Source organism: Muscardinus avellanarius, assembly GCF_963383645.1.
Source record: "Muscardinus avellanarius genome assembly, chromosome: 13".
Taxonomy (NCBI): Eukaryota; Metazoa; Chordata; class Mammalia; order Rodentia; family Gliridae; genus Muscardinus; species Muscardinus avellanarius.
Genome location: NC_137799.1, coordinates 11,291,288 through 11,310,602, shown reverse-complemented (window position 1 = coordinate 11,310,602; position 19,315 = coordinate 11,291,288). Strand labels below are relative to the sequence as shown.

Sequence of the window (19,315 nt, the reverse complement as noted above, 5' to 3'; positions counted from 1 at the left end):
GATTACAAGAGTACCCAACCACGCCCGGCTCCTATTTTATTTATTATTTATTGCGGTGCTGGGGATGGAACCCAGGGGCATTCTACCTCTGAGCTACACCCTCAGCCCTGTATTATGCTTTATTTTTGAAACAGGGTCTCACTGAGTTTCATAGGGCCTCACTAAGAAGCTGAGGCTAGCTGTGAAATTCCTGTCAGATCCTCTGGAATTCTGGGATTACATGTGCTACCTTGTCGGCTTTTGTTTTTATCCTTTTAATTTTTATTTATTTATTTTTGTAGTATTGGGGGTGGAACCCAGAGGCTTTCTACCTTTGGGCTATACTCCCAGGCCTATTTTTATATTTTATTTGGAAACAGGGTCTCACTAAGTTGCTGAGAGCCTCACTAAGTGGCTGAGGCTGGCGGGGATTACAAGCGTGTGCCTAACGCCTGGGATTTTTGTTTTTAATTCTGAAACAAGGTCTCAGTAGGTTGACTCACTATTCTCACTAGTTGCTGGGAAAGAGCCTGTGATCCTCCCGTCTCAGCATCCCGAGTACTGGGATTACAGACCCAGGCCACCAAGCCGGCTGTTGTTCTTCGTGGTACTGGGACTGGAACCCAGGGGCATTCTACCGCCAAACTACACCCTAGCCCTATTTTTTATTCTTTATTTTGAAACAAGGTCTCACTGAGTTGCAAAGGGCCTAAGTAGCTGAGGCTGTCCCTGACCCGGGATCCTCCAGTCTCAGACTCTTAAATGCTGGGATTACCACCCTCGGCCTTTTTTTTTTTTTTTTTTTAATGGTACTGGGGATGAAACCCAGAGGCACTCTACTACTGAGTTATATCCCCAGCCCTTTTTAAAATTTCTAGGCAGGGTCTCACTAAGTTGCCCAGGCTGGCTTTGAATTTGTAATCCTCCAGCATCAGCCTCCCAAACTTCTGGGATTACAGGTGAGTGTCACCGTGTCTGCTACTCAGTAATTCCTGACATACTAAAACATGAATTTTTATTTTGTTTTGTTTTATTGGACACAGGGGCATTCTACCTCTGGGCGACACCCCCAGCCCTATTTTATTTTTATTTTTGGTGGTACTGGGGTTCCTGGAAACCCTTCTACCTCCGGGCTACACTCCCAGACCTATTTTTGTACTTTTTAACTTTTGGAAACAGGGTCTCTTAAACCAGGAGGCTGGCTTCGAACCTGCGCGATCCTCCAGTCTCCGCCTCCCAAGTGCGGGGATTACAAGCGTGCGCCACCACGCCCGGCTATTTTTTATGTTTAAACAAGGACTCACCAAGTTGAGGAAGGCCTATGTTGCTGAGGCTGGCTGTGAGCCTGTGAGCCTCCTTTCGCAGCCTCCCAAGTAACTGGGATTACAGGTGTGCGCACGGATTTTTAAAATCCCATCTTGCTGCTAGGCTTGGTGGCACCCGACTTGAAACCCAGTTAGTACTTGGGTTTACAAGAGTGCGCCACCAAACCCGCCTCAATGTCTTTGAAGTCTCCCACTCTAACTACAGGGTCGTTTCTATGCACAAGGCACAGGCAACCCGCTCTCGGAGGTTCGGGGTGGCGGTGTTTCCTCCCGTCACTGCCGGGCCTAGGAATGCCTACTCAGCCCTCAAGGCCTGGGCTCCAAGGTTTCTTCCAGAAGCCTGGCCGGCGCTGGAGAAGTAGATCCAGGCGCCCTCTCCTGGGGCCGGCGTCCGCTGCCCCCGGCCGGGGGCTCCGGCTGGAGCGGAAGACCAGCGCGGGCCCGAGGGTGTGAGCGCCGCCGGCCCCGCCCCCGAGAGTGACACGCCCCCGGCTTCCGGTTCCGGCGCCGGCCGGAAGTGGGCGGGCGGCCGCGGCTGCGCGCGGAGGAGGTGGAGGAGGTGCCGGTGGCCGCTTCCCGCCCCCGAGCCGGAGCCGGTGCCGAGCGGAGCGGAGCCGAGGTCGGGCCGGGAGCGGAGCCGGCTGAGCGGGCGCCGAGCTCCCGCCATGGCCCGGAACACGCTGTCCTCGCGCTTCCGCCGGGTGGACATCGACGAGTTTGACGAGAACAAATTCGTGGACGAGCAGGAGGAGGCGGCGGCGGCGGCGGGAGAGCCAGGCCCGGACCCCAGCGAGGTGGACGGGCTCCTGCGGCAATATCCTTCCCCGGCGCGGCCCCGCCTTCCCACCTCCCTGCCCCGGGGCCCGGTCTCCCGACTCCCTCCCGACCCTGGCCTCGGCCCGGCTCCCCTCCGTGCGCTCTCCCCAGCTCCCGGCGCCCCCTCGGCAGCGCGGCCCCTGGACCCTGGGGGCGGGCGCCCTCGGCGGCACTAGCGCGCTGGCCTCGCCGGCCCCTCGCTCCTCGGCGCGGCCCGCTCCCCTCGCTCTCAGGCTGCCCTGGCTTGGGCGCCCATCACTCCATCCCTCCTGAGGTCATTCTCAGGGCTGGTTGGCGGCAGGGCGGAGGTGAGCCACCTCTGAGTAATGGGGCGGCTGGGGGAACAGTTTTCCTGGGCCCGCTCCGCTGGCATTCTCGGGCCCGATTGCAGCACAGTGTGAAAATGGGAGCGTAAAGGGCTGCGAGGCAGAAAGGACCCAAGAGACACGAAGGCTGTAGCTTTGGTCCAGCCTTGAGGCCGTGCGCCCCCTCCCCCAGAGTCTCATCTGTTCTCATTTTTCTCTGAACAAACACCTCGGGCTTTAGACCTTCGTGGTCCCTGCTACGTTCAACAAGTGAGTTGTGGCTCCCCCAGTAACCTTCTTGTTCAGGAAACTGGGGGGAAAAAAAAAACCCTAGTAGTTTAGAGCTAAGAAAAACTACTGTGTAAAGTGTAAAAGTAGAGCCCCAGGATTGGAAATGACTCTTCTTGTGGTCACATAAAGCAAGCATTTAGAACAGAAGATTAAAAATAGAGGTGAATGTCACAGCCTGCTTGGTCCCTGAGCACAGGAAACTGACTTATTCTCACAGGAAGAATTTTTCTTTATTCAAATGGTGTTACAGGAAGTCTTCCCCTCCCCCGCACTCGCCAGGGCAGGGTTGGAAGCTCCTGCTGTATGTAAAATCAGGTTCTGGGTGTTTAATCAGTTGACTCAGCTTGGGGCCGCGGGCCCACTAGCTTGGGAGGAGTCCTGCAGTATTCCCCCAGTGTGCCTTTAAAACACCCTCAGAGTTTGTGTGAACAAGAGTGTGTTTTCAGAGGTGAACATTCAAGCATTTTCTGAATTGCTCACTTACCCTTCTGTGGATAAGACCCACTGGAGGGAAGTTTGGTTCTCTAGTCGGCTGCAGTGCCTGACTCTTGAATAGTCAGTCAGTGCTCAAAAAGGCTTCGGGGTCAGGCCTTTGGCCTAGGACCTTCGTCCACAGATGAAGAGCTTAAGGCCTGGTCAGCCACTGTCTTGGTCTTGTTGCTGAAGGAACTTGTTGAAGGTCATCTCCACAAGCCTCTGGCTCATCATAGGTTCCTTGGGACTACTCCGAGGCCTGGGATTAGCACTTGCAAGGGCTGATGGTTTTTCCGCTAATGACAGTGTCAGAAACCTTGTTACCACATCGAGCGGACCTCTACGAACTGGGGAAAGGGAGAGTAGCAGAGGAAAGCTAAAATCCTGGCAAATGTGAGTCCTACTGTGCCAAATTTTGGACTTACATCATCCAATTTAAGTTGTAGAACACCTTAAGAGTCTTAAGGAGAGGGAGAATAGGGGGTTGAGATGAGGGCACGTAGAGAGAGGGGCTGTTTGGGGAGAGGGCCTGATGTAGGATAGTGTTGGGAAACGGTCACAGTGGGAGATCATACAGAGGAAGTAGAGGGAACATGGGCTGTGTATCCACGCAGACCAGCCCGGTCCTGTTGTACTTGCATGCCCTTATATAGGTCACATACTTCAGGCTCTCCTGTTAGCAAAGGACAGCCATGCTGGCCTCATCGGGTTCACGGGAACATCACTGGGTACATAGCAAGTATCCCAGGCACACAGCTGGGATCTGGAGCAGAGCAGCAGCAGGGTACTGGAGAGGGCTTGGGTGTGAAGGCCAGGTGGTTGGTTCAGCTTTGTGACCTTGGGCAGGTAATTTCCTTTCTCAGAGCCTCAGTTTCATTGCCTTCAAAGTGGGAGTCATGGATCTTGTCACAAAGGGTTTTTTTTTTTTTTTTGAGGGTCTGGGGATGGAACCCAGGGGCATTTAACCTCTGAGCTACACCCCCTTCCCTATTTTTTATTCTTTATTTTGAGACTCGGTCTCACTGAGTAGCAGAGGGCCACACTAAGTAGCTGAGGCTGTCTGCGAACCGCGATCCTCCAGGTCTCAGCCTCCCAAATGCTGGGATTACAAGCGTGCGCCACCACGCCCGGCTTATAAAGGGTGTTTGTAATGGAATGATGTGTGAAAGCACTTGGCGCAGGTCTGAGACCTATGTAGTTCATGGTGGTGCATTCCTATAATCCCGGTACTTGAGAGGTTAAGACAGGAGGATTGCAGGTTCAAGGAAAGCCTCAGCAAATAGTGGGATTCTCATCAACCTAGCAAGACCCTGTTTCAAAACAAAATATCAGGCTGTGATGTAGCTCAGAGGTAAAATGCCTCCATGCTCAATCCCCAGAAACACACACACACACACACACACACACACACACACACACACACACAAAGTATTAGTGTAGTTTTTCTTCCCCAGTGAAGCAGTTTCTGGCCCTTGGAACAGGGATTTGTCTAGAGTGTGGGTTTCAGTGGTTTTGTACTTTCCCTAGTCTTGAGGAATTTTAGCAGTATTTGGAGATTTTTTTTTTTTTTTTTTTTTTGGTATTGAGGATCTAACCCAGGGACATTCTACCTCTGAGCTATACTCCTAGCCTTTTGTGTGTGTGTGTGTGTGGGGGGGGGTACTGGGGAAATAGAACCCAGGGGCATTCTACCTCTGAACTCAACTCCCAGTCCGATTTTTTATTATTCTTTATTTTAAAATGGTAGCTGGGCATAGTGGTGCACACTTAATCCCAGTACTTGCAAGGCTGAAACAGGAGGATTACAGGTTCACAACCAACCTCAGCTACTTATTGAGGCCCTCTGCAGTTTAGTGAGATCCTGTTTCAAAGTTAAGAATAAGAAATAGGGCTGGGGGTGTGGCTCAGAGGTAGAATGCCCCTGGGTTCAACCCCCAGTTCTAAAAAAACAAAACAGGGTCTCACTATGTTGCAGAAGGCCTCACAAGTTGCTGAGGCTGGCCGTGAAACTGCAATCCTCCTATCTCAGCCTCTCAAGTACTGGGATTACAAGCGTGCGCCACCATGCCTGGCAGTATTTGGAGATTCTGATTGTAACCTGGGGTGCTACTGGAATTTAGTGGGTAGAAGCCAGGAATGCTGTTGAGCATCCTGCAATGCCCTACGATGCACAGAGCAGGTCCTACATCAAAGGATCATCTGGTCCAAAATGTCTATAGTGCTGTGGCTGAGAACATCCTAGAGGGGACTCGGGGCTGGGCAGCGTTCCCCATTGTCACGGTCTGTGTTTTGAAAGGGCCTAAAGCCAACTGGGTATAGCGGCCAAGTTCCTAAGTGATAGTGATTGCAGAGAGGTTGTCCCTGCCTCCAGACTTCTGCTGCTGAAACCCTCACCTGTCAGTGACTGCAGTGCTTCCTTGGCAGACTGGTGCTGCAGGGAGTTAACTCCAAAGTGGTGCCCCCCATTACACCACACGTGGCCTCTGTGCATCTACTTCTCAAGGACTCTGCTGGTTGTGCCAGGTCAAGCCAAAGAGCAAGCTAGTTGACATTTCCTATTAAGCCTCAGGGACCTTGCCTATTATGTGGGTGACACCACGTTAGAAGACTTCTGAGCCAGATGTGGCTCACATCTGCACTCCCAACTACTTGGGAGGCAGAGGCAGGAGATTACAAATTTGAGACCCACCTTGGCAATTTAGGAGACACCTTCTCAAAAAAATAAAAAGGCTGATGCTGGGTGAGGTGGCACATGCTTGTAATCCCAGTACTTGGGAGGCTGAGACAGGAGGCTTCTCTACCTAGTGAAGCCCTCAATGTAGTGAGACCCTGTTTCAAAATAAAGAATAAAAAATAGGATGGGGTGTAGCATGCCTCTGGGTTCCATCTCCAGTACTGTAGTAAAAGGACTGGGCGTAGCTCTCTGGTAAAGCTACCCTGGGTTCCAGTACCAAAAAAAGGGGGCATAAAGTAGAGGTATCAGTGGTTAAGAGATAAGGGTGGGTGGGGTGCGTTCTCCTGTGTGGAAGGTAGAGGGTGGGGAATGGCTTGCATGGTGGCATAGACCCAGCCCAGTCAAGATGGAGCCCACACTGGGGAAGCTGGGCGTTTAGCTTTGCACTGGAGGCTCTGTCTATTCACAGGTATCGCTGCGTGAACAGGAGTGAAGACCTGATTGGGCAGAACCATTACTGTTCTATTTTTGAAGCTTTTTGGCTGAAGCCAGTGTTTGACATGAGGAAATGAAAGTCGGCTGATGTAATTCAGTTTAAAATAGGTGTTACCTTTGGGGACCTAACCCAGATTGTAATTTCCTTTTGTGTGCTGGGTATTCAGAACTCAGAAAAGAGTATGGTGTCAGGATTGCAGGTGAGGTTTGGGAAGTGGGGGGTGGAGATCATTTGTTGGCGTTTTTGGAGCATCGGGACCTCATTGACCTGAGAGAGGAGTTTGAGCACATCCTCATTTCTTTAGTAGCTTGACGGGTAAGCTTTTGCTGAGGATTTAGACCTGTTTGCGCCTCCATTCTTCTCTTTAGAACAAGAGGATGAGGGTGAGGACCCAGTAGGGCAGACCGGTGTTCAGCACTGCACGGGCGTAAGCAAGCTCTCAGATTTTCCCGCAGGTTACTCCTGGGCGGTCGAGTTGAGGTGAAGCTTTAGAAGGCTTACAGGGTTGGCAGAAGTGCCCTCCATCCTCTCTGGCTCAGGAAAGCTACAGGGTATAAACAAGTTTAGCTCTGCCCTCCTGGAAGGTGGGTGGTTTGCATAAGATCCTTTGATTCTGCTCTTGCGCTGTTTGGAAGTGAGTTCATTAAGGGAAGTGTGGACATGCTTGAGCCTAGCTATCCTTAACTGATGGTGATGCACAGGGGACATGCTTCGGGCGTTTCATGCAGCCTTGCGGAACTCTCCAGTCAATACCAAGAATCAAGCTGTGAAGGTAAAGGGGCCCCCAGCTGCAGCTCTGCTGGCTGTTGTTGGGATCAGGGCTGAGGTGGTTTCCCCAGCAGGGTTGTGAGCTCCCTGGGGTCTTGACAGCTGCGGCTTCATCCGCTGCATCATTGGGAGTTGGCACTGGGCAGTTCCTCCTGGAGCTGCCAGTGATTTGGGGTTGTGTCTGGCACTGGGGATAAACCTAGAGGGCTATGCTCTAGGCATCATTGCGCTACACCCCAGCCCAAAGCTGTCAGTGTTTATAGGAAAAGCTCCCAAAGAAACATTCACTTCTCCCCAGGGCCTCCTGGGGTGGGAAACCAGCCTGGCCTTGTTGATTAGCAAAACAGATATATTAGCCACCCAGGGGGGCATATCAGTGGTCATGCTTTTATAGCTTTTGAATAGGCTTTATCTGCGCATGAGTTTTAAGTGTTTTCCCCATCTCTTGCCTCCTTTTTCTTTTTTTCTTTCTTTCCTTTTTTTTTTTTTTTTTTGTGTGTGTGTGCGGGTCTGGGGATGGAACCCAGGGGCATTCTACCTCCGAGCTATGCCCCTTGCCCTATTTTTATTCTTTATTTTGAAACCAGGTCTCACTGAGTTGCAGAGGGCCTCACTAAGTAGCTGAGGCTGTCCGCGAACCTTGATCCTCCAGTCTCAGCCTCCTGAATGCTGGGATTACAAGCGTGCGCCACCACGCCGGCTATCTCTTGCCTTTTAAAAGCTAGATGAGAAGATAGCCATGCTACTGAGTCACTGAGGCTATGTAAAACTTGGTCCAGGGAAGGAGGCCTCCCCGCAGCTAGGATTTTGGCAACTTGTGATAGCACCTGACTTAACCAAGGGCTGCACCTTCACAGAGGTGGAGGGGAATAAGGCCTTGGGGTTACTGGGCTCATGTGTTTTTGTATGTTTCTAAAAGATCCCCACTGAAGGCTGAGAGTTGCACTGTAGTTGAGTGGTGAGTGCTTGCCCAGCATGCCCGGTTCAATCCCCAGGACTAGAGGGCAAAAAGAAGGCAGAGTGGGAAATTGATTACAAGTGTCCACTGTTGTGGTACTATGGAGTCTTAAGACCTTGGTATTATCCAAAATAGTGATGCTTGTCCCCAGTAAGCATCTCAGAAATAAGTGTAATGTCTTATTGGCATAAATAAGGGAAACACTGACATTTAAATCAGTAAGGGGAATTTAAGCCTACTTAGCTTTTTAACCATCTTCCTCCCCCTACCCCTGCGGGTCTGGGTATGTAACCCAGGGGGCATTTGACCTCTAAGCCACACCCCCCTCCCCTATTTTTTTACTCTTTATTCTGAAACAGGGCCTCACAAAGTTCTGGAGGGCCTAAGTAGCTGAGGCTGTCTGTGAACTGTGATCCTCCAGTCCTAAATGCTGGGATTATAGCCATCTTAGATGACTTAGAAATTGGTGTCTTGGGGCTGGGCGTGGTGGCGCACACTTCTAATCCCCGCACTTGGGAGGCTGAGACAAGAGGATCTCACAGGTTCAAAGCCAGCCTCAGCTACTTAGGCTCTCAGCAACTTAGTGAGACCCTGTTTCCAAATAAAATATAAACAATAGGTCTGGGAGTATAGCCCTGAGGTAGAAAGCCTCTGGGTTCCACCCCCAGTAACACACACACAAAAAGAAAGAAATTGGTGTTTTGGTGAGTTGTACCCATTGGGTTGGTGTTCCTGTGCCCATGTTGGGGGCTGTGGCCGAGGCTCTGGGCCTTACTCCGTCTTTTTCCTCTGTAGGAGCGTGCCCAGGGCGTGGTGCTGAAAGTGCTCACAAACTTTAAGAGCAGCGAGATTGAGCAGGCTGTGCAGTCACTGGACAGAAATGGCATTGACTTGTTAATGAAGTACATTTATAAAGGGTTTGAGAAGCCCACAGAAAATAGCAGCGCAGTGTTACTCCAGTGGCACGAAAAGGTATGTGAACACATCGCCCCCTGAGGCAGCCTGCTGACACACTCTAGGGTTCAAACCAGCAGACCAGTTTTTCCAAGATAAATAGGTTTAGGCCTAGGAGAATGACAAGCCTAAACCTGGACATCTCATTACCTCTCCTATGAAAGCACCGGGTAGGGATCTCCTGTCCTTGGTCATTGTGGCTGCTTTTGCTTTTTAGTTGTAGATTTATGCCAGGCAGGACAGGGTGCCCTTGGTGCAGGATATGGGGGCAAATATGGTGTGGTAAGGTAGGAGGGAGGTTTGCTGTTTGGTTGGGTTTCATAATACTATGTTGGCATTGGTGGAGACAGCTGCTGGGCAAGGAGGAGCTGGGGGGGGGGGACCTTATAAATGATGGCTGAGCCCTCCTGACAGCTCTGAGGGCTTCCTGTCTCAGCCTAATCTCTCCAGCCCAGAAGGGGCAATGAGCAGAAACCTTGACAGTCCTTTATTGTCTTCATCCACTTAAGCAGAAAAGGCCCTTTGCTGTGGGGTGCAGGAACAAGTCCTTAGGTCAGAGCCTGTGTCCTGCCTGTGTGCCTCCCAGTCCCCCCCTCCCCATAACTATAGGCTGTGAGCAGCACGCTGTCCTTTCTGAGGCTCAGCACTCAGTTCTGAGGATGCTTGTGGTCAGTTAGTTCTTGAGGCAGCTGAGGTGCTTGCTGGTGGCTGGCCTTCAGGGAACTGGGCAAGCCCTCTGTGGCATGGAGGCCAGGCCCTTTCACCCCCAGGAGGTGACTTGGTACACATCTGTGCTCAGGGCAGTGCCAGCTGGCTGAAAGCGATGAGCTTGTCCTAAGGGAAACGCAGGCTCTGCTGGTTGTTTGCTGATCATGTTCTCAAGCCTGTTCTGCTTCAAGAGCCAGCAGCTCGAAGGACCCTTAGTCCAGGACAGGACTTCTTCCCTACGCTGTGCTTGGCTGCCGGAGTCCTTTCTCAGCAGGCCAGAAACACGGTGGGACTTAGATCCAGGAGTGCGAGGCCCCATCTCCCCAGCAGGCTCCGCTCCCCTTGGCCAGCCACATCACATTTGACACGCTTCCTTTTCCTGCTCCACAGGCCTTAGCTGTAGGAGGACTAGGCTCCATTATAAGAGTTCTTACAGCAAGAAAGACTGTTTAAAAAGACTTAATGTTACCTTGAGAAGAATTCGGATGCCCAGGCTGGTGAAGAGGGATGCCAATGGACCGTCTTCCTAGAACTCCCGACCAAGTATTTCAGGACACGTATCTGCTGAAATGTACTTTATTTTTGAGGTGGAGGGAGAAACCTTACTGTTTCCTAAATCCTTTGCAGGATCTGAGAGTCTGCCTTTGTCTACAAGGTAACAGAGCTGACGTCTGACTGTCTGCAGAGTGGCTGGCCAGTCTCAGTCAGGTGTACATGTGTGCACTGCCTATTTAAAGTGGGGGTGGGGTGATTTGGGCAGGTGCAGATCCAAGGGCCACGGTGAAAGGGAGCTGTTTTTTGGAAGTGGAAAAAACCCGAGAGTTTGTACAGACACCCTGTCTTCCCAGAGAAGGCAGACTCTTGGGTTCATTTGCTGTAAAGTGCCTGCTGCATCAATAAAGCTCTTGGCTTATTAGTATATACACTGCAGTGTGTTTCGTGTATGTGAAACAGTGGTAATGAATGGGCTGGTACTAAGTGAGAGTCAACTGTTCTGGAAACTCGATGTGCAAAGGGTGGAGGTGTGTCCTTGTCTAGTCATCCCTGAGGACCAAGCATGGCGCCTGCAGGCCTCTCGCCACAGCGGCAGACTGAGCCGTGGCTACAGTGCCGCTGGATGCTTCGGAGAGGCATTTTGCTGAATAACTATTTATTGTTTCTTACTCCTTTGATTTGTATGTAATTTTGGAGCTTATTTAATTTAATAAAGTACCAAACATTTAATAATTGATCAAGGCTTTAAAAAGTCTTCAGTCTGTATGATTACCCTTGGAATTTCTGAGAGTGGGCCTCAGCTGGGCCTGGTCTCATTTGATACTGGGTCAGTGGAAACAGAAAGCAATCAGACAATAGACACAAAAGTTTCTTCAGTGTAACTACTAATGGAAAGCCTCTTTGAAGGGTAAGCAATGCCTTTCCTTCTCAGCCTGCATTCTGTTAAGGCTTAAGGATCCCACTCATATTCCTGAAGCTCTCCCAGGGTCAGGCAGGCCTTGAATATACTCTCCTGGACAAAGTACCTCGAGTCTCTGCCTCCCTCCATCCCCTCTGTAGAACCGCCATGCTGCTTGGCAGGGAAGCCCAACCTGGGGAGGCTCTTTCTGAAACAAGCACTCTGTCGCCCTTAAAATACTAAATAACAAAGTCAAATATTTACATACCAAACTATATCAAGTAAACCCCACTGTAGTGGAATCTGGATTGAAGAGCTTTAATCAAAAAGTATATTGCACCACAAATGAATTTTCTACAGCAGTTTTTAGATAGTACAGTATTTACAACACTGGGAGGGAGATCAGGATCTAATGCTCATAGAAAGGTGTATATATACGGTATCACAGAAAGTTTTATACAGTAAAAGTGCATTGAATCACTTGGACTCTTTACTCCACTCTTCCTTTAAAGCTGAAGGGGATTCAACATGCAGGAGGAAAGCCCAGTCAGAGGGAGCCCGCCCAAGCAAGCGGGCTTGGCCCCACCTCCACCCCTGACGGGCTTCCCCAGAAGTGCCGCTACCCCTGGCAAGCGGCGGGCTACCTGGTCCTCAGCCACCTCTTACTCATCAGAGTTACAGAATGGAAGGGACTCCTGTTTCATGTCCCCACCAAGTGGGAAGTAGCATCCTAAAGGGACAGACATCTGCAAGGAAGGGGCCATGTGAGGAGGTAGGTAACCAGAGAATAGTTCTTTTGCATGGTAGAGCCTGAGTTGGACTAGGGTGATGCTGCCTGACTTGGTATTTCATAGACATTTAGTAGATAAGCTCAGCAAATACTTAATTTTCCTGTGAGGTACATTTTATACATAAGCATAATCAGGAAACATAACTTTACATAGGTAACCTAATAAATTAGGAGTTCCAGTTATTTTTATTTACCAGTAGCTTTTATCAAATTAAAACGAATAGGTGGTTTCTCTTTAAATTTGATGTGGCTTAACCAAGACAAGCATAATAATGAACGCAAGCTCCAATCGGCTACTACCAGAAGTGCGTGTGCTATCAAGTTCTGCAGCTAGCGGGGGCTGTCTGGATGCCATATATGAATGTAGTATCATCTTAAACCTCAGGGTCGGGTGAGGGAGAGTGGCTTCACACAAGGCAGACTGCCTCCCATGTTTTGGTCAAGGCTGGAGGGAAGAGTGGCCAGCTGCTGCTTCCACCGAATGCAGCAGATTGTCCTTAAGTAGAAAAAGTGATTAGCATTTGCTCAGGGTGGTAGGGCCTAGAACCAGGAGCAAAGTGAAAGAAATGCCACCACTGCTTCAGAGAGCAGAAGCCACAGAAGTGTAGCAAAATTACAAAGGGACAGGAATCTCAGTTATAGAAATATTTTTCTCTTGACGATCTGATTTTAAGAACACCAGTTAAATGGGTTTTATAATACAGAAGATATGTTTATAATAGTGAAGAACTTTAGCTATAAAAAATAGTTTAAAATGGTTTACCAGCAACCTATCCGAGACAAGTACATTCATTAAAAAGGCAATTGAGTGTATTTGGTACAATATTTAGGATTTTTTTTTAATCTGTTTGCTAGTTTTCTTAAGTTGGAGACATGTCAGAAAGGTACATTTTCTTCATTAATCTGCCCTGGTCTATGGTACCTTAGAGAGAGACACACGTCAGATTCTAGTTTGGGAAACAATGTGAAATGATGTTTTCTTGAGGAAGGGTTAGAAGTCTTTTCTAAATACTAACTCTTCTAGACTGAATTAGCCTCTTCTAACTGAACCCAAACTTGCTAAATGGAAGGGACTTTTAGAAGCCGCCCCTGCTGGTTGGCTTTCTGGGGCAGAAGCAGGTGGGTTTGGATTGTTAGGCACCACCTCTAGGGGCTCTGTGCCTCCAGCGTCACCTCCACATGGTGGGTCAGAGGCCTGCTTCAGCTTTAACTGCTAACACTAAATTCGAGGACTCGGGTGCTGGCCAGAGCTGGGATGTCAGCAGCACTGTGGGAATCTGGGTAGGACCTCCGTTTGGTGACCAGAATGACAGGGTCAGCTCCCTCCTGAGTTCGTCAGCCTGCAGGGAGGTGGGCCTTAAGTCTTGTAAACAATGTTTAGACGCTTGTACAAAATACTGCAGTTCCAGTGATTAAAAACCCACCCAGACTGGTGTGTCAGTGTTCTTTTCACAGAAAAAATGTGAACCCATGGAGCTCCATCCTTGGCTGGTTCCCTCTAGGACCATGATATCCGAGGGTTTGAGATAGATGGCCGGATGCTGCCCTTGGGAGCTGGTTTGGACCCAAACCACGACATCTGCGTTTAAAACAGATAAGGCTTCTGAGATGAGAAGCAGGACTAAGAGCCAATGACGCGGGAACAGCCCTCCCCCTTCCCTGAGCCCCGCTCCTGCAGAGCAGAGACGGTCCAGGAACAGTCTGCAGGGGTGAGAGCATGGGAGAAGAAAGTAGGGTGTAGGTAACTTTTTTCTTCTTTCCTTTTATTCTTTTTTGCATGACTGAGGGTTGAACCCAGGGGTGTCTACCACTGACTCTAAAGCTCTTTTTATCTTCTGTTTTGAGGCAGGGGTCTTGCTGAGTTGCCCAGGCTAGCCTTGAACTTGTGACTCTCCAGTCTCTGCCTCCTGAGTAAAGGGATTACAGGTGTGTACCACCTTGCCCAGCTGTAGGTATTTTTTTCTTTTTTAACGGTACTGGGGATGGAACACAGGGGCATTCTACCTCCGAGCTATATCTCCAGCCCTATTTTTTTATTCTTTATTTTGAAACAGGGTCTCACTGAGTCGCTGAGGCTGTCCTCAAACTGCGATCCTTCTGTCTCAGCCTCCCAAATGCTGAGATTACAAGCATGTGCCACCATGCCCGGCTGTATTTTTTCTGTTATAGCATTTATCAGGTGCTTTTTCTTCAGTGCTAGGTATCAAACCCAGCATCATGTACATGCTCAGCAAGCACTGTCCCACTCAACTACACCCTAGCCCAGGAAAAAAAATTGGCATTTATTTATTTTTGGTACTGGGAATTGAACCCAGGGACATTTTACCTCTGCACTATTCTTCCAATCCATTTTTATTTTGAAACGGCCTCGCTAAGTTGCTGAGGTTGGCCTCATACAACCTGCAATCCTTCTGCCTCAGCCTCTCAGGCACAGGCATCTGCCAATGTACCTGGCAAAACATTTGTTTTTAAAGTCTAGGTACTAGGCCAACCTGTTGGCGTGATATCAGTGAGAATGCTTTGGAAGACACAGAGTTGGTTGGTCAAATGCAGCACAAACATTTGGGCACAAAGGCTGTCCGCAATACTGCCAGATCAAATTCCTCCAAAAGCAACTAAGCCGCTGATGCAGCGGGTAGTCCCACTTGCCAGCTGGGACAGCTGACTGACTACACTGGCCGCGGCGGCGGCAGCAGACAGAGCCTACCTTATATTCCAGAGTTTCTTTGAGCATATTCTCTTCCTCTTGAGAAAAGTTCAGCAACACTGACACAGCTTTTATAAGATGAAAAGCCTGAAACAAAACAAGTATTGCTGCCATGGGCCTTGGTGGGGTGGGGGCAGGAAGTTGGGGTAACTAGCATTTCCTGTTTGCCTTGGTTAGCAAGGACCAGGCGGTAGGTGAGGCTGTGCCCCCTCCCATCTCTCACTTCAGGGGCTGGTAGGACCCAGGAACGCTGTGCTGTGTGGGTTCCCTTCCCAGGAACTCTGGCCTTAGCATCCAAGTTGGAAGTTGAGATTTACCTGTTGTTACTCTTTTTTTTCCCCCCTTGGCATGGGTTTGAATCCAGGAGCAGTCTATTAATACCCCAGCCCTTTTTATTTACCTTCGTTGTGTATGGTACTGAACCCAGAACAGAACCCAGGGGTGTTCTACCTCTTGAGTTATACCCCACAGCCCTATTTTTATTTTTTATTTGAAACAGAGCCTCACAAAGTTGTTGAGGCTGGTTCTGAACCTGCAATCCTCCTGTCTCAGCCTCCCAAGTACTGAGATTATAGCTGTGCACCACTGACCCTGGGCAAGGTAGGATTCCAAAGTGGAGCCTGTAGAGAGCTCAATCAGTAGGCCACGGCTGGTGGAAAAGTGGCCCAGTAGGCCGGGCATGGTGGTGCACGCTTGTAATCCCCGCGCTTGGGAGGCAGAGATAGGAGGATCGCGCAGGTTCGAAGCCAGCCACGTGCGCTGGCTTAGGAGACCCTGTTTCTAAATAAAAATATAAAATTGGTCTGGGAGTATAGCCCGGAAGTAGAAGGGCTTCCAGGAACCCCAGTACCACCAAAAAAAAAAAAAAAAAAAAACCTGGCCCAGTGCCCCCATAGAATTGGGGTGAACACGCATGCCTGACTCCCCAGAGCTCCACTCAATACCCAGAGGCAGTACGGGGGCTCCGTACCTCAGATTCTCGACAGGACATGAATTTCAGAACGACATGTTTCAGGTACTCAGAGTTGACCTCGCGGGCATCAGTCAGGTCAGTGTTAACAGAGGGGGCCATGTTGGGCATCTCAGGGACCGGCTTCTCCCGGACTTCAAAAAGCTCACTGTCAGGTTTGATTTTCTGGAAAACCAAGTGGGAAAGTGCCATTTTGAACTTTTCAGGTGTGGTCTGAAGCCCAGGAGAGAGGCCTGGCCCAGAGTTGTTGCCTACGCTCCATAGGTGTAGGGCTCCTGAAAGGGGCGCCAGGTCTGAGGAAGGAAGGCTCAGCTCCTCTGGGTAGGGCTGGCGGCTGAGCAGAGGGTGTGAGGCCTGGGACAGGTGTTGCTCTCTCCCCACACGGGGCCAAGCCTGGGCTGTCCCAACAGCTGCCAATGCAAGCATGCCGTGCTTCCAGGTGAAGACATGGGCACGGAGCATGTGCCCAGGTACAGGGCCCCTTCTCAGGTGTGACCCATGCAATTGACTGGGGCAGTACCAGCAGGCGGCAGAACACCCCAGGACCAGAGAGCCAGGGAGGGCCTGGGAGCAGGGGGGCTGTGCCAGGCAGCGCGGGGGCACTCACCAGCTCCTTCTGCAGCGTCTTCTTGAGTTCCAGCATCCTCTGCTGCATCTGCTTTATGGTCTGAGACAAACCCCACCCCGTGGATCCAGTTAGAAACACCTTACACCCTTTTCTTTTTTGGGTTTCTGAAATTGAACCCAGGGTCTACTTCTAAGCTCTGTAACTCCAGCCCTTTATATTTTTTGTTTTGCAACAGGGTCTTGCTAATTTGCTGATGCTGGCCTTGGACCTGCAACCCTCCTGTCTTGGCCTCCCAAGTACTAGAATTAAAGGCTTGTACCGACGCACCCAGCTACGTTTTCCCATTTTCAAGGTGTGAGGAAAACAACAGAAATAGACCGTGAGTCCCCTGAACACAGGCCCTAAGCCTGCCCTAAAGGCCCTCCGTAGAGGCTTGGGCTCACTTGCCACAGCACACGCCTGCTGCCGTGGGCCGCCTCTCTCTATGCCCTAACCTCCCCGAGGCACACAGTGGCAGCCACATTGCCATGTTCCTCTGTAGGACAGAAGTGCCCCTTGCTGCCCACCACCTCTTGCAGGCTCAGTAGTCTGCCTGCTTCCAGTGCCTGAGCCCCAGGACAGCACAGCAGGGAACAGCTCTGCTCCATCTATTATGCCCCTCAAAATTCTAAGCTGGGCTCGGTGGTACACGCCTATAATCCCATGATTTAGGAGGCCGAGGAAGGAGGATTGAAACTTCCAGGACAGCCTCAACAAGTAATGAGACTCATCAACCTAGTGATACCCTGTTTCAAAAAAAATAAAAATACTACGGATGGAACCCAGGTGCATTCTACCTCTGAGCTACACTCCCAGCTCTGTTTTTTATTCTTTATTTTGAAACAGGGTCTCACTGAGTTACAAAGGGCCTAAGTAGCTGAGGTTGTCCTGAACTATGATCCTCCTGTCTCAGCCTCCCAAATGCTGGGATTACAAGCATGCGCCACCACGCCCAACTAATTTTAAGTTGATGATTGAATGTAGGGGAGTTCTACCTCTCAGCCACACCGCTAGCCCTTTTTATTTTTCATTTTGAAACAGAATCTTTCTAAGTTGCTGAGAACCTGACTAAGCTGCTGAGTCTGGCCTCGAACCTGCGATTCACCCGTCTCAGCCTCCCACATACTGAGATTACAGGTGTGTACTACTGGACCAGCTGGGTTTCTGATTTTAAACAGGGCTGTTAAAAGCTTTGTTTCCTCAATAGAGATGTTCCCATCTTTTCAGAGAATGAGATTTGAGAATCTTGGACTTGTCTCTAGCTTCTGCTTTATAGAGCATTAAAAAAAAAAAAAAAATTCCTAAGCCGGGCATGTAATGGCGCACGCTTGTAATCCCCGCGCTTGGGAGGCGGAGACAGGAGGATCGCCCAGGTTCGAAGCCAGCCTCACTGGCTTAAGAGACCCTGTTTCCAAATAAAAATATAAAATCGGTCTGGGAGTGTAGCCCGGAGGTAGAAGGGTTTCCAGGAACCCCAGTCCCACACACACACAAAAAATCCTTATAAAGCATTTTAAACTACCAAGAATATACCTAATCGGATAATATGTCACCATGTGATTTCAATTTGTATTTTCTTGGTTGACCATGAGCCTGGAACTCCCCCACAAGTACTTTTTTTTGTGTGTGTGGGTCTGGGGAACCCAGGGGCATTCAACCTCTGAGTTACACCCCCTGACCTATTTTTTATTCTTTTTTTTTAGGGGGGGGGGTCTGGGGATGGAACCCAGGGGCATTTGACCTCCGAGCCACACCCCCTGCCCTATTTTTTATTCTTTATTTTGAAACAGGGTCTCACTGAGTTGCAGAGGGCCTCACTAAGTAGCTAAGGCTGTCCGCGGATCGCGATCCTCCAGTCTCAGCCCCCCCAAATGCTGGGATTACAAGTGTGCGCCACCACGCCCGGCTATTCTTTGTTTTGAAACAGTGTCTCACTAAGTTATGGAGGGCCTCACTAAGTAGCTGAGGCTGTCTGGGAACTGTGATCCTCTGGTCTCAGCCTCCCAAATGCTGAGATTACAAGGGTGTGCCACCACGCCCGGCTCCCCCCATAAGTACATTTGCTATTTTATCTTATGTTACTTGGTTTCCTGTTCATTTATTAAATCATCCAAGTTTTATTAAGTTCCTACCATGTGCCAGATACTGTCATAGGGCTGGAGGAAAAGTAATAAAAAGTGATGAAAAGATATCTGCCCTCAGAGGGCAAAGCACCAGCCAACAGCAGAGAGCAGCCCGGGAAGCATCAGAGACACAGAGATAGCAGCAAGGCAGGGCTAGGTGCTGTGAAGTCTGTCAGGAGTCACAGCCTCCTTGGGAAGGTGACACCATAAAGGAAATGAGATGAATTAAGGCAAGAATCTCAGAAGGCAGAAGGCTCAACAAGTAAGCTGAGTGTGATAGCTCATGCTTGTAATCCCAGTGCTTGGGAGGCTGAGACAGGAGGATCGTGCAGGTTCGAAGCCAGCCTCAGCTACTTAGTGAGGCTCTCAACAACTAGTGAGACCTGTTTCCAATTCAAATATAAAATAGGTCTGGGAGAATAGCCCGGAGGTAGAAAAGCCCCTGGGTTCTACCCCTAGTACCACCAAAAAAAAAAAAAGGGGTCAACAAGTACAGAGCCCTGCGGTGAGAGGTCACAGAAAGGCAAGGTGATGGGGACAGCAGGAGGAATAGGTGAAGGCCGGGCTGGGGCAGGGTGCAGGGAGTCAGCTAGAGTGGGTGCGGAGACAGCCGGAAGGACTGTGGAGGTGCGAGAGTGCTGGAGCCCTAGGCTGCCTGGTCCCGTCTCCAGCGCCCTCTGGCTCTTGGCTGCAGGCGCAGAGCAGGTAAGAGTGGGATCTACCAGGGCTGGGGTCTGGCCAGGACAGTCTGAGGACAGGGAGAGGAGGCAGGGCGTGACCGCGGCATTCCCGTGGACAAGGCTCTAAGCCGGCGAGGACTGAGGCGCGATAGAAGGCAGGCCCTGCGCCTCACGGAAGACTCGCCAGCAGGCAGACCTCAGCTCGTGCTGGGAACGTGAGCTGAGGTAGTAAAACTGAAGAGAGTGGTAGTGCGCCGTTTCTGAGAGTCAGGGTCACCGTGCCCAGAAGCTGAGGCG

The 19,315-nt window shown here is 50.3% G+C and overlaps 2 protein-coding genes across 3 annotated transcripts in view; one reads left to right on the top strand and one right to left on the bottom strand.

Annotated features, from left to right (window-relative positions):
• Positions 1-1,969: 1,969 nt before the first annotated feature.
• ARPC5L (actin related protein 2/3 complex subunit 5 like) lies at positions 1,970-10,201 on the top strand (the record flags this gene model as incomplete). 2 transcript variants are annotated; one of them, XM_080708492.1, is made up of 4 exons in its annotated part: positions 1,970-2,120; positions 7,062-7,132; positions 8,882-9,058; positions 10,139-10,201. In XM_080708492.1, 4 exons carry the CDS (start codon positions 1,970-1,972, stop codon positions 10,199-10,201), a joined length of 462 nt encoding a protein of 153 aa, XP_080564618.1. The 2 variants fall into 2 exon arrangements, with proteins under 2 accessions (XP_080564618.1, XP_080564619.1); XM_080708493.1 differs by lacking the exon at positions 7,062-7,132 and having other exon boundaries at positions 1,970-2,098.
• A 3,228-nt stretch (positions 10,202-13,429) lies between these two features.
• Positions 13,430-19,315, bottom strand: part of GOLGA1 (golgin A1) — a gene marked incomplete at both ends in the record, with an annotated part of 49,100 nt that continues 43,214 nt past the window's right edge. The window contains 4 exons of the mRNA XM_080709671.1: positions 13,430-13,510; positions 14,639-14,725; positions 15,609-15,773; positions 16,216-16,275. Of these exons, the coding sequence (XP_080565797.1) occupies positions 13,430-13,510; positions 14,639-14,725; positions 15,609-15,773; positions 16,216-16,275 (393 nt within the window). The remainder of the gene's footprint in view (positions 13,511-14,638; positions 14,726-15,608; positions 15,774-16,215; positions 16,276-19,315) is intronic.